The following is a 14,173-nucleotide window of genomic DNA, read 5'->3' as shown; positions in this document are numbered from 1 at the left end:
CATGCAGCGTTTAAGTAATAATAAAAGATAATGCTGCCAAAAAAAGTTTAGTCATACGTTATGCATAGAGTGTATCAAAATCATCTGTAGCTTCATTAACTTCACTGGGAATTACAACCAGGATAATGTCAGAGATAAATAGAGTTCAGCATACTAAAATTCAGGGCACATTTAAGTGAAAACGTTTCCTTCCCTCATCTTAAATAAAATTGCTGGTTTAAAATGAAACCATTGCAAGGGGGAGTTAAAAAGCAGCCCAGCCCCTCGACTTCCCTTTCAGCAGGATGTTTTGACTGCTGACATTCAACTTTTCAGCGTCAGGTTGTACATGCAGCAGATACCAAACTTCTATCAGCTGTAGCTACACCAACCTGTAGGTGTAAAATAGCAGCTGCAGAATTACAGCCCATCAAGAAGAGCAGACCCATAGTGTTTTAATTTACTAATGCTGCTAAAATTAAAGTATAAGTAAAAATACTAAAGTAAAATATTAAAGTAAAATTAAAGTTTTTGTCTTTTTTAATAGACAAAACCAGAAATAGCTTATTTTCACGTAACTATGAACTTGATTAATGTAAATGCAGTTCTACCTGAAAAAAAGAACTAAAATGCCATTATAAAACCAATCGCTTAGCAATTCACATCTTAATATATTTCGTTGCTACATCTGCTTTCTTCCAAAACTTCCACTATTTATTTTTCAGGTTTAAAATATGTTAGCCTTTTTGTAGCTGTAGAGAGAATGGATGAAGTATAGTAAGAAATCTTAGGCGTTGCAGACTTTTTTGCCGTATCTGCAGTGTCTAGAAAGATTCCCAGGTTGCCTCTACTGTAAGCAGTAGACGAAGATGGTTTTATAGCTCTGTATCTATGTTAGTGATTTATGATACAGTGTCATAGTACTTTCCCTGCTGGTGTATAGAAGCAGGAAAAGAAATTGTAGATTGTCTTCGTATTGATTGTATTTTGTTTAAATAAATACCACAAGCTTTGTTTTGGCCAACAAATCTCAGTATCGTAGGCATTAAAACGCCCCAGCTGCTCACTTGTCTTTAGGCCTGCAGAGTCTGCTTGCGCAGTACTCGATCGGAGATAATCCTGCCATTTGGTTTCTAAAAGGTGGGAAGGAGGAGCCGTTTTTCAGGGAGATTCTCTGACGGCCGTTATCAAATGTTCCCTTTGCAGGGCTGGCCAACGCCATGCCGCTTCTATAAATTTCCAGAAATACAAGTAGTGGCAACCTTGTAGATCATCACCGATTTCAAACTGAGTGCATATAGCATCTGAAAACTTTCAATGCATATATAAGAGCACAAATGTTGTATAGGCATTTCAGTCCTGTGTATGTTAGTCTATACAGGCATGAGTTCAACAGTTACATTTAACTCGTAGTGCTTAATATGGACTTTACCAGGTTAGTTTTAAACATCTGCAGTGATTCGATAGTAATTAATACAGCCTTTTTGCTTGAACTCCAGAGAAGTCCCTCTCATCTCGGCATTGTCCTCCTCCGGTCACTATCCTGAGCTCCTTCCTTCTTTCTCTACCTTCTCTACCTTCTCTATGCAAAAGCAAGCAGGTACCTTGCAGCTGCAGGATGCGACTGCCCTGCTCCGCCTCACACCACCCAAATGAAACAAGCTGGCACCAATGAGCACTTTGTTTACCCACGCAGAAAATCAACTTTGAATGGTTTCCAAAACATGCATGTACCAATTACTTCCTCGTGTGTAAGGGAAGGTGAAATATTTACGAAACATGTTTGAAGCGTACACAAGTGCGCGCACGTGAACGCTCCAACATGGAAAAGCTGACCTGCTCGTCTCTTTTGTATTATAAAATGCTTTCGTGTATCGATTAGGTAATACTAAATAGGGAGTTGCAGGTGAGCAGGTTTTTTGAAATTGCCTAATCAGTAAGGACTAAATTGTGCCTTCAGGCCAAATGTTGCAGAAGAGCTTAGGAGTCACAACTGAGACCAGATTTTTAAGAGAAGCTCAGTTCCGATCTAAGACCTAACATAAGGAACGAGAGTATCAAAATACATTAGGACGTTTGAAAATCTGATCCGTGTGTATCTGCCTAATAGGCTGCTGGCATCTTCAAAAATCTGACCCAAATGTGGATGCTAGGCACTTAAAAGTATAACCCTATGCACTGTTGAAAATTTAATCTTACACACTAATACTAGCTGTCTAGCCTGTACCACCAGAAGGAGAAAAGGACCTCTGCTCACCGTCACAATTTCTGGTCTCTCTTATCGACTCTCCTAAAAATAACCCAGCACCCTTTCAGTACCGAAGGCGTGAGAACCAAGAAGTATCTTGTGCACTTCAGCATAATGAAGCACGGATCACCACTGATGCCAGTAAAGTTACAAAATCCTCTATCCTGGTAAAAAAATTAGTTTGTTCTTACAACTTATTTAGCTTTCCAGCCACCAAAACGGTGTATTCACAGCACTAGGCTGTCACCATTGAATAATATTATCATCATAAAAATTAATTGGTAGAACCCTATAAATCACTTATTCCACAGGACTTATTCCTAGTATAGACTGTGGCTTATCTTATGTCACAGAATACTGTATTTAGTTTGTAATAATGCCTATTTTTTCCACTTGATTTTATTTAGTCATCTTGTTAGTGTTAGAATTCATGATTAAAACATATCTCTTGTGAATAGGCATATCTAAAAAATACAATATACACGCACCACCTGTGTGTTACTGGTGTGTTACCAATGTTTATTTTGCCAAATATAAAGAGCAAAGTGTGTTAACTCTTTCATGTAATTTTGTAGAGAGTGGTACAGCATAGAAACAAATTTTTAGAAAAGGATGTTGCCACTACAGTCAGAGTTTCGTGTTGCTTGAACACAGTTTCTTCCTCATATTCCATTTTCATGTAATCAAATAGATGGCACCACAATTCTTAGACAAAATAAGCAAATGGTAGCAGAGTTAATGGTCAAATTTTTATTTATTTGTCTTTTTCTGGTAGTTGGTCTGGTAACGGAATAACTGAGACATTCCTCACTTGGTTATGACATAGGTGGATATTATTTACACGTTCGCAGCCTGAGGCTGAGGAAGGGCAAGGAGCGAGGCCAGCCCGGGGCCGGTGGGAGGACGGGGCCCCGGGTTCCTCACCGCTGGGGCAGGGCTGTAAGGGCAGCGCCGTGCTGCCTCTGCCCAGGGCCAGCCCTGTGCTGACAGGCAGACTTTCTGGGTAGGAGAGCAATGTATGAACCGCTGTGTCACCGATGCAATTGCTAGTCATCGCCGTTATTCATCCTGCTTCTCTGCAGCACTAAACTAGTGGCTCTCAATGGTAATTATGGCAATTACTTATAGCTTGTAGTGGATAAAAAGGATTTTGAAGCATTCATTCAATGTTTTCTTTTAGTTGGTGTCTTACCCCCCAGCTCTATCATTCGAATTCCCCTTTCCCAGAGTTTTAGTAGCTTTATTGAGTAGGTACTCGAACCAGTTCATAGTATGCAATTTGTTCTGCATTGCGGAAATATTCCTTTATTTATTGCCCTCCCTACCTATCCTAGTGGAAAGTAAGCCATTTCAGGGAATTAAAAAAAAAAAGACGGTTTGCTGTGTTTTAACTTACCTTATGCCCGTGGTTTTAGTTCACTGCTAATCCAGTTAGCCCCTGAAATAAACAGGCGTGTTCTGTGAAGTAATTTCTTTTCTTACTACATCTTCATTTCCTACTGTGTTTTAAAAACTGTTTTGAGGCTTCAGTTTTCATGTCTCTTCTTAAAAGTAGGCCAAACCAGTGCAATCGAGACTAAAACCTTGTTCACTGAAATCAATCATACAAGCCTTTGTTTCACTTTTTTTGTTTCCACTGCCTATAATTCCTGTGGACAAGGAATTCTTGAATTTATTCATCTTTAATTTCCGACATATGTTCCGCCTGAAGTGTCCGTTTCCAGTAGAATAACCCAGATGCCAGACCAGTTTTGCCAAACTTGTTTGCAGTGGAAAATATTCCGTTTGTCTATACCCTAGCAAATAGTTCTGGTCAGGAAATACAGGCAAGTAGGTGGTCAAAAATAAGTACATATTTACTGACCCTATACGGGAAGGGCCAAAGTAGGTTTCTGGTGCAATTTCAATTCTAGACGGGAAAAGGATGGGAATTCTTCCTGAGTGAGGGACAATTTCCATGGGTTACTTCTGTCTTAAGCAATATGCTTTTCAAAATGTCACTGTGTTGTGTTTCTCATAAAAATTATACAGAAACACAATGTGGGCAAGCACTTCGCAAAAATGCAAGTTTCCCTGTGTAAATCTGCCGTACGTTTCAGGCAGGAGTGGAAGGGGTTTTGTGATTCTGAGAACAGTTCAGCTGTCAATAAACACTGCCGTGGTTTTTGTGGGGTTTTTGGATTGGCCATACAGTCTAGATAATAAATTCCTCTTATTTGAGACCTAATCCAGATTAGGATTTTGTTGTCCTTACGTAAAGCAAAAACCATTTTGCCTGCTGTTCTTACTCTTCATCCCATCCAGTTCTTCCAGGATCCTACAACTCTAAACTGATTTATTCGGTTTGTGCTTGTGAGCTGCTCAGCAATACGGAACCACGAACGTCACAGCGATTGCTGTCTTTCGCGTACTTGTTGATATTTGCCCCTCTGATGTGCTTTATCAGCATCTTAGTGTGTGCATTTGCTGCTGCGTGCTCCCTGCTGCTTGATTTACTAGAATAATTTCTTACTTTGTGCTGCTTGAATTTTCTGACTTGAAGAAATACTTCATTTGAGACCCCTGGGTTTCTACCGCTTCTTAGTGATGTTATATACTAAATACATACATACCAGCCTTTAGCTTTCCTCAAGGCAGTAATTTGAGAGGTCTCCTCTCCCTCAGTTCGGGTGCTTTCCAACCTTTTAACTAGTTTTAAACTAACCTCTGTGGTGTGTTCTAAATGATGTATCAACAAGTCTTGTGGTTGTCTGTTGGGCTCTTCGGTTTCACCAGCCTGGGATCCTTTTTTTGCAGGGCATTTATGATGAAATCCTGCTTGCTTTCCAATGACAATGCTTTCCAATACCCTGTTAAATTTCATTGTTTATATAGGCACTGATTTTCAAGTGTATCACATCTGGGTATAGGTTTCCTCTGAATATTACCTGTGTAGGATGTAATTGTAAATCATCCAGACTGTCTACAAAGCCACTCAAAAAAACCCCCAAAAAACAAAAGAAAAAGGGTTTTCTTGGTATAGGGAGAAATTCAAAATCTTTGTACCTAACTTCTAATTCAGTTTCATATTGTCTGTGGAATTATTTCTTTATTTCTGGATCATCACGCAGACTCTGCGTTTCCTTAAATTATAGTGGTTCTTGTTGACATTGCCCTCTCTTGCGAGTGAGGATTGGGTTTATCAGCAGTAAGTTAACCTGCTCTGAATTCACTTCTACATCTGCCAGTCTGTAGTTACTGCAAAGATTTCTCTTTTATTTTTCCTCCTCTTTTCCCCTTGGCTAGTTCAGCGTTTTCAACCATTTTCCTTATTTTCAAAGGCTTACGCCTGAGGGATTAAGATCTACATTCGTTTAATATAGGGAATAAAGTGGAAGTTCCAGACTGCAAGGCTAAAACTTGAAGAAGGATCTTTGTAGAGATTAATATTTTCCTGAACAATCTGCGAGCTGAATCATGGTCTAATTAAATAGCTTAGATTTAGTGAGTTTGCATTTAAACATTAGCAGACCCTAGAATGGGTAAAGCTGAAATGAGTTTGAATCTTTTCTGTAAATGGGAAATGAAATTATCATAGTAATTTGATTAAATCATTTTGAAATCTTTCAAGCTAAATCACCATTTTAAAAGAACAGTTTGAAGTCTTAATCGCTGTTTGGAAGTGCCCCTCTCACTGCTATTTTTTCTTACCTCATTTCCTGTGACAAAATCTGTTTCCCAAGGCACAGCTTCCTCACCTCTGCTCCATGAACTGCTGTCTGGCAGCGGAGTGCTTGCATCGGGCCAGTGGAGAGCTGGCTGGTCACGTTCTTCCCAGCTGCTAAATTGATTTCAAAGACAGCAACAAATGCATTAAATGCCTTACTGCTAGTACTTTTCCGTGTAAGCAATTGCTCTGTTTACCAGAGGAATGGTACACCGTCACCCCTGCAAGGAGAGGATAAGATCCCTTGTTTTAAGATGTTGTCCACACAGTGGAAGAGGTTGAGAGCGTGGAGTGTAATAGCCGTATCAGAGGGCAGGTTTTGATTCACCTTCTGTTCCTGTGTTTTCCAGGGGTGTTCTCTTCCTCTTTTCCCTCCTCACTCAGTTTCTGTGTCAGAAATATGTGGAGCATAACTATTCCTAACGCTGCAGGCCAAATTGCTATCCACACTGCAGAGCTAAAGATCTCGGGCAAGTTTCATCTCTACGCAAAAAATATATTGGTCCGGACTCCATCCGTGTATTTGCGAATTCAAACATGGTCGCAGATACAAATGCTGGTTCTGGGAAGAGTCAGTTAAAAACTAAACATTTATAGTCAGAAAGACCTGTCTCTTTATGGAGTATGGTGTAAAACAAAACAAAAAACCACAAGAACTTTGCAAGATTTTGACTTGCTGAGCATTTTGTTGCTGCTAAAATGCTCCTGTCTGGTTCCCCAGCAGATCTGGCCCTGGCCCTGTGGGTCTGGGGAGAGGAGGAAAAGGCGTGTAATTTCTGCACAAACTGTGCATGATTTCTAGAAAAATTATTTAGAGTGTCGCGTCGTGCGTTCTGTAGCACAACAGTGAATATCCAGGGACTTGCTAAAGAGTCAGGGAATAAAGATGACAATTGGTTTGGAGTTTGCATCCCAAGTGAGGCCCGGTGGCTGGACACTATGCTTAAGACATCAGTCACGTTTGTGTGTGTGTGTGTTAGCATGTCTGTATCGATAACAGCTGTTTGTGGGACAGAATTCAGGGATTTTCTGTTATTGACACAGAATTATTTAATAGAATTGGAGTATTAGAAAACTATCAAAAATGTATGGATTTGGGGAATGCTCTCACGTTAATTAGACCTAAATTTTGCTAGAGGTAATATTTCCCTGTCATCTTTTTTCCAATGTTGTAGCTTTCTTTTTCCCTGAGAGAGACATTTTTGCGTTCTTCTCTGCTTTCAGCACAGCGCACCTTGATGTGCGGTTTCACATCCCTGCAGCGTATGTCTTAACTGCATGCTTCTTAGAGCATGTATTCGCTAAGACTCAGAATTATTAAACGTGTAAAATTCCCATAGGACTCCATTATGTGTAATTAACAGATAAACTGTCATCAGAATCAATAAAACGTGCTAAATGATCCAAACTTGTATATAATTAAGTGTCTGTTTTAGAGCGGGAGCTGTAACTTTTTTTTTTTCTTTTCAATTTGCACATTTGTTTTGACAATAGAAGCTGGAACATTTTTGTTAACCTGTTACTGACTGGTTTGTGTTTTGGTTTACATGTTTGTGTTTGAGAAGAGAGAGGTATTTACTATCTGGCCTAATTATCTGAGGAAATAGTTGCGCGTCAGCTTTTAGGAAATGAGTCTTAGATGCATCTTAATTCTCTGAATGTAATTCAGGTATTTGAAGCACGTGCAAAATTTGATGTAGTTATCATCAACAGGGTAAAACATAAGACTCTCTCAATATACTGATCCAGGGCGTCAGACTGCTTAACACAGGGCTTGGAGACGATGGCAGAAGGGGGTTCTTCACCATCCAACTCCTCAGCCCTTATTCTGGCTGGGAACAGGAGCTTTATTCCAAACCCAAAAATTAAGATGAGAAGCAGCATTGAACTAACTAGAGTTTTCAAGCGTATACTTTGAGAAAATGCCACGTCCCAGTTTCACCCGGAGCTAAGCTTGCACAGCGAGTGTAGCCTATCCCTGGGACCTGTACCCCCTCGCAGCAGTCATACTTTCATGTGGTGTTTTATTGGCTCTGTAAGTCTGCAGGCCATCCAAATTTTGGTAGCTGGTAGGGGCTGTTTGGTGGCCTCTCACCCTGTGACTGTTCTTCCTTACTCGCATTCACCTCGCTTTGGACCACATCAGGGTTTTTTTGGCATTTATGACTACATAAAAGTCAGAGAATTAGGGCTGCTCGTCCAAAGTCATCTCGGCATGGTCCGGTAACTGCGTGTTCTCAGGGACATCTTCCCTTTCCGTATCTATGCTGTTGAGGGTTTTACAGTTATTTCAGTTAGATCTTTTCTTTTTATTTCACACTTCCATTGCTTTAATCTTTCCGGGTCATGTAGCAGTTTAGTTTAGTTCCTCGTGTGCGTTGTGTCTAGGCTTGTCACTCAATACTTGCACCACCAAAGCATCTCACCTGGAAAGGTGCAGGGCAAGGTGCTTGCTTTGAGTGATTTAGAAATAATACAAAAGCCCAGCAATAACAAGATAAGCCACCCTCTGAGTGGGTGGGAGAGAAGGATTACACCTCGTAGGAGATGTTAGCTTCACAGAGCAAAAGCTGTTTGGGAACATACTAAGTGTTGCCTGTCTGTCTAAATGTGCCTGAGGGAGAAGAAATTTGCTAAAGCTCTCAGGAAATCACATCAAACCTGCTTTTCACTCGTGTCAGCGCAGTGGTCCCGATCCCGCCATTAGTGTCCCTGGGCGGTGGGTAACGACTGTGGCTTCCAACTCCACAGCCTTGGAGCCCGACATGGAATTTTAGGGAGCTTTTCCGTAGCGGGGCAGCCATCTTTGCTTCCCTGACAAAACGCAGGCCTCGGTTCCTACAGCCCTTCAGCGCTGTCATCTCTTCAAAGCGGTCACTGTAAGCGATGGTTTATGGAGCAGCCAGGGCCACCGATTTACTAGTTTGAGGAGGATGAGGAGAAGGATTACTTACGCAAGAGTGTAAGTAATTTGTAGTTCCACAGCGGTTCCAGATATTTTCCTGAACGTCACTGTAGAAATTAGTGGGTAACGATCTTCCTTCTTTGTGAAAGAGGATGGAGAGAACCAGTGAAAGCGTGGTGCGGCCGTAGCGTTACCTGACTTGTGGCACAGCGAACTGAAACCTCCTGTTGCTCCTTTGTTTTGCAGACTCAATGCACATAGAGGATGTTGAGGCGGTGCAGAAACTTCAGGACGTCTTACATGAGGCTCTGCAGGATTACGAGGCCGGGCAGCACATGGAAGACCCACGTCGCGCAGGCAAGATGTTGATGACTCTCCCGCTTCTGAGGCAAACCTCCACCAAGGCTGTGCAGCATTTCTACAACATCAAACTGGAAGGCAAAGTCCCCATGCACAAACTTTTTTTGGAAATGCTGGAGGCCAAGGTCTGACTAAAGCATCATGGGCTTCCCCATCATGCACGTTTTAAAAAAAAAAAAAAAAAAAAAAAAAAGGGAAAATAAACAGGATAATAATGGCAAAGAAACTTAGTGTTTAATTAAGGAAAAAATGACTGCACTGATATTTAGCAGCAAGACTGTGAAGCAGCTTTCAACTTTTTCTTCTGTGTCTTTCTGATGCAGTTTTTCATTTCCTTTTCCTTTTCTCTCTTTTCCTTTCAGTTCTTTCCTTTCCTTTTTCCTTTTCTCTTTTTTCTTTGCTGCTGAACTTTTTAAAAGAGGTCTCTAATTGAAGAGAGATGGAAGCCAGGCCTGCCAAAGGATGGAAATCCATAATATGGATGCCAGTGAACTTATTATGAACCATAATGTCCCCAATGACAAAGGAATCAAAGAGAGAACCACCGTACCTAGCAGTACAGTACAACACGATGAACTGACTGAATGCAGTATTAGATTTCATAGGAGCAGTCTCTAATTAGACGACTAAGCGACGATGCATCGGCTGCTTCTTATCATTGCATTTTCCATCTAGATCAGTTACAGCCATTTGATTCCTTAATTGTTTTTTCAAGTCTTCCAGATATTTCTTAGGTTAGCTACAATGTAACTTTTTCAGGGAATAGTTTAAGCTTTATTCATTCATGCAATACTAAAGAGAAAGAAATACTGCATTTTTGTGCTGGCTTGAACAATGATGAACAATAATGAAGGACAAATGAATCCTGAAGGAAGATTTTTTTAAATGTTTTGTTTCTTCTTACTAACGGAGATTTTTTTGTACCAGCTTTACCAGTTTTCAGCCATTTATTAATGTGGGAATTTATCTTACTAAAGCAATAGTCGAAGGGAAGGTGCATATTATCACGGATGCAATTTATGTTGTGTGCCAGTCTGGTCCAAAACATCCAGTTTCTTAACATGAGCTCCAGTTTATAACTAAATGTTCACTGACTCAAAGGATTAGATTACACCTACAGTATATCCGAGTAGTCTAACATAGAAGTACTCCATGTCAAATACCAATCCGTAACGGTGTTAGGAGACAGCGACTGTACAAAGGTATAGTTGCGACGTGATTTCTAACTGCTTCAGTTGCAAATGAACGAGATGACTGCCTGTTTGCAAATTTCTAACCTCACACGCGGAAAAACCCTCGGAACCAATAGTAGCTTAGAGGCAATAAGGCAAATGCCGACGTTTGCAAAAATTAAGAAATCAGAGTAGTAGACTTCTGACCAAATTGAAGAAGTTACCACTTCTATACCTTATTTATTGATTTAGATTTTATTTTGTAAATGGCAATCGTTAACAAGTAGCTAAACCGGTAGACGTGCTTTTCAACCAGTATTGTCACAGCATGAAAGTCAGTCAGTTTCAAGACTGTTACGAGGTGTAATCTAATGTATAAACCGATTAGATGCCCCCAGAAAACTACAGTCGCTAAATAACCGATAAACAATAACCTCCATCAAATGCTATACCAATGTACCAGTGTTAGTAGCTGCTCCCTGTACTATGTGAACATCCTTATTCTATGTACACAGATGTAATTAAAATTGTAATCCTAACAAACAAAAGAAATGTAGTTCAGCTTTTCAATGTTTCATGTTTGCTGTGCTTTTCTGAATTTTTATGTTGCATTCAAAGACTGTTGTCTTGTTCTTCTTGTGGTGTTTGGATTCTTGTGGTGTGTGCTTATAGACACAGGGTAGAATTAGAGACAATATTGGATGTACAATTCCTCAGGAGATTACAGTAGTATATTCTATTCCTTACCGGTAATAAGGTTCTTCCTAGTAATAATTAAGAGATCGAAACTCCAAACAAATACTCATTATGAACAGATACACATTGAAATCATAATATTTTCAAAACAAGGGATAATTTCTGTAACAGTTTATTATAGAATACCAATGTATAGCTTAGAAATAAAACTTTGAATATTTCAAGATTATAGATAAGTCTAATTTTTAAACGCTGTAAATATAGCTTTTATTCAATCATCTCTCAGATGTTGTTATTAACTCGCTCTGTGTTGTTGCAAAACTTTTTTGGTGCGGACAAGTTTCCAAAACTATTGCTACGTTGTGTGCTTTAAACAAAAAAATAACAATGGGCTGATGCTCCATCGGCCTTGTGCTAGGAAAAAAAAAAAACAAACTGTGTATCTATCATTAGCTATATGGGACTATATTGTAGATTGTGTTTTCTCAGTAGAGAAGTGACTGTAGTGTGATTCTAGGTAAATCATCATTAGCAATTCATTCAGATGGTCAATAACTTGAAATTTATAGCTGTGATAGGAGTTCAGAAATTGGCACATCCCTTTTGAAAAACGTCAAAAAAAAAAAAAAAAAAAAACCAAACCACAACTCCTGGGAAAAAGGTGCTGATTCTATAAGATTATTTATATATGTAAGAGTGCAAAAAAAAAAAAAAAGTTTATTTTCCAGAAAGTTTGTGCAGGGTTTAAGTTGCTACTGTTCAAGTACACTATATATATATAAATATATAATATAAATATTGTTTTTGCTGTATCACATTAAAGAACTTGGGCTTCAGGGTCAAAAGCCGATCGACTAGAAGTACACAAACCCACACAAACAATGGAGATGTGTTAAAGGCACACGGTGCAACTTTTAGTTTCATTTTCTGTAATTTTTTGGAGCTGCAAAAGAACAAGTATCTCAAGACTGTAAAAGCATTACCTGAAACATAGCTAAAAGAACTGCACGGGCTTTGTAACGTTGTTCATCTTAAACCTTGCTGGAGAAGAGTTCTTTCAAGACCACTTACTTAATGTGAAGTGTTGGGAAAATTTCAAAGGGTGTATGTTTTAGCCATAACGATTTAATTTCTATTTTTGCTTCATTTTTTAATTTTTTCTTATTTAAAGCAATATGATTGTGTAACTCCCAGAAGTTACACGTTTGTTTCAATCAGATCAGATTGTTGTATTTATTCCACTATTTTGCATTTAAATGATAACATAAAAAGATATAAAAAATTAAAACTGCTATTTTTCTTATAGAAGAGAAAATGGGTGTTGGTGATTGTATTTTAATTATTTAAGCGTCTCTGTTTACCTGCCTAGGAAAACATTTTATGGCAGTCTTATCGTGCAAAGATCGCAAAAGGACAAAAAAAATTAAACTGCTTATAATAATCCAGGAGTTGCATAATAGCCAGTAGTTAAAAAACGAAACAAAACAACAAATAAAAACAAACATGTCTATAGCTGTAGATGGGCTTCACATCTGTATAGCAATCAACTGTATATTTTTGTGATGTGTATCATACCGTGTGCTCCAACCAATGTCCATTTGTGTAAATGTATTTATTTTATATTGTATATATTGTTAAATGCAAAAAGGAGATATGATTCTGTAACTCCAATCAGTTCAGATGTGTAACTCAAATTATTATGCCTTTCAGGATGATGGTAGAGCAATATTAAACAAGCTTCCACTTTTGATTGCTTTTATTTTATTTTTTGTGTTGTGGGGTTTTTTTGGTTTTATTTTCTTTTTCAGAGAAGAAAACGGAGCAATTAGCATTACCTTTTGTTACTTCCACGCAAAGAGGAGCCAGCGTTATCCCTTCTCCCTTTTAAAGTACAATATGAGTGTAAATAAATGCTATATAAAGCCTTGTCAGGATGAATTCCAGTGTGGTACAAGACATTTTGCATACTCTTAAATATGCAAAATGTCTCATAGCACATTAGAATTCAGGCTGACAGGCCTTTATATAGCACTTATTTAATCTTAAAGCATCTTCACATCAACCTGCATTACTCAAAATCATTGCCTCTCTGTCAATGTCATAAAAGAAAACTTTCCCACTATTTTAAGATCACATTGATATCATCTGGAAGTACTTCTTTGCTTTCTCCATCAACAACCGAGTCGATCGTTCATTTCCTGCTGCAGGAGACTCCTTGTATGTGTTCTGGGGGAAAAAAAAAAAACCAAACCAAACACCAACACCACCAAAATAAAAACCTGTATTATGTGATGCAGCTTTTCTGAATGGAAGTAAATAGGCACCGGAGCAATAACCTAGATGGGTGTTGATGAAGAGCACCGCTGAGTCGTGGCAGGATCCAGGGGGGTCGAACAGCAAACGGCCTCAGCCTCGTACCTCTGCCAGGCTGCGGCCCCCCTCGCGCGGGGTCAGCCCCTCTCTCCTGCCGACCCTTCTGGAACCGTCACGGAAGTGCTAATGTGTGCTTTGCTTGCTTTTTTAGCCTATCTTTGATAGCGTTTTGTCCTTGTGCTTGCCAACGTATTTCTCACCTTCGCTGCTGGCCGTTCTCTGGAGACGCTGGCTGATGGCGCAAAGGCTGCTGAACGCGACGACGGTGCCGGGGACGGGAGCGGTTTCAGCCCGGTCACCGGGGCAGCGCCGGGGGTTTTTTGTGCTTCACAGTTTTTCGGTAGCGATGTGCCTGGAAATGGGAGGGCGCCTCTGCCCTGCTACCAGTACCGTCTGCAGTTTAGCTGTCCTAGGAAGTAGGGGCGGGTGTTCTGTGAGTGAAAGGAGCGGCAGAACAGTAGAAAGCCGAATCCTGCGTGGACTCTTGAAAGGAGGGCAGAACTGGGTGTCAGCGTTGATGCTGCTGTGCGCACAGGCGTGCGTGCACGGAAGAGGTTTCCCCCCTCCCTTTCTTAGTGCTCTGATTTATTACTGCAAAGTACCTCTTCAAAGGAAAACGTAAGGCTGTGCCATAACTTAAAAGTGGGGGAAAAAAAAAAAGTAGTGTTACAAATTTTCACACGCAAAAGAGGGGAAAAAAAATAAATAAACAGTGGGACTCCTGGCCTTCCTCT

The 14,173-nt window shown here is 39.8% G+C and overlaps 1 protein-coding gene across 26 annotated transcripts in view; it reads left to right on the top strand.

The window, feature by feature from the left end:
• ESRRG (estrogen related receptor gamma) overlaps positions 1 to 12,808 on the top strand; it is a 407,282-nt gene extending 394,474 nt beyond the window's left edge. For all 26 annotated transcript variants that reach the window (XM_054818985.1, XM_054818988.1, XM_054818992.1 and 23 more), the window contains one exon: positions 9,085 to 12,808. In XM_054818985.1, the coding sequence (XP_054674960.1) occupies positions 9,085 to 9,329 (245 nt within the window). In that variant the 3' untranslated portion in view covers positions 9,330 to 12,808. The remainder of the gene's footprint in view (positions 1 to 9,084) is intronic.
• Positions 12,809 to 14,173: the final 1,365 nt, after the last annotated feature.

Source organism: Grus americana, chromosome 3 (genome assembly GCF_028858705.1).
Source record: "Grus americana isolate bGruAme1 chromosome 3, bGruAme1.mat, whole genome shotgun sequence".
Classification (NCBI taxonomy): domain Eukaryota; kingdom Metazoa; phylum Chordata; class Aves; order Gruiformes; family Gruidae; genus Grus; species Grus americana.
Note: the sequence above shows the minus strand (reverse complement) of the source record. Positions and strands in the feature narration are given on the sequence as shown.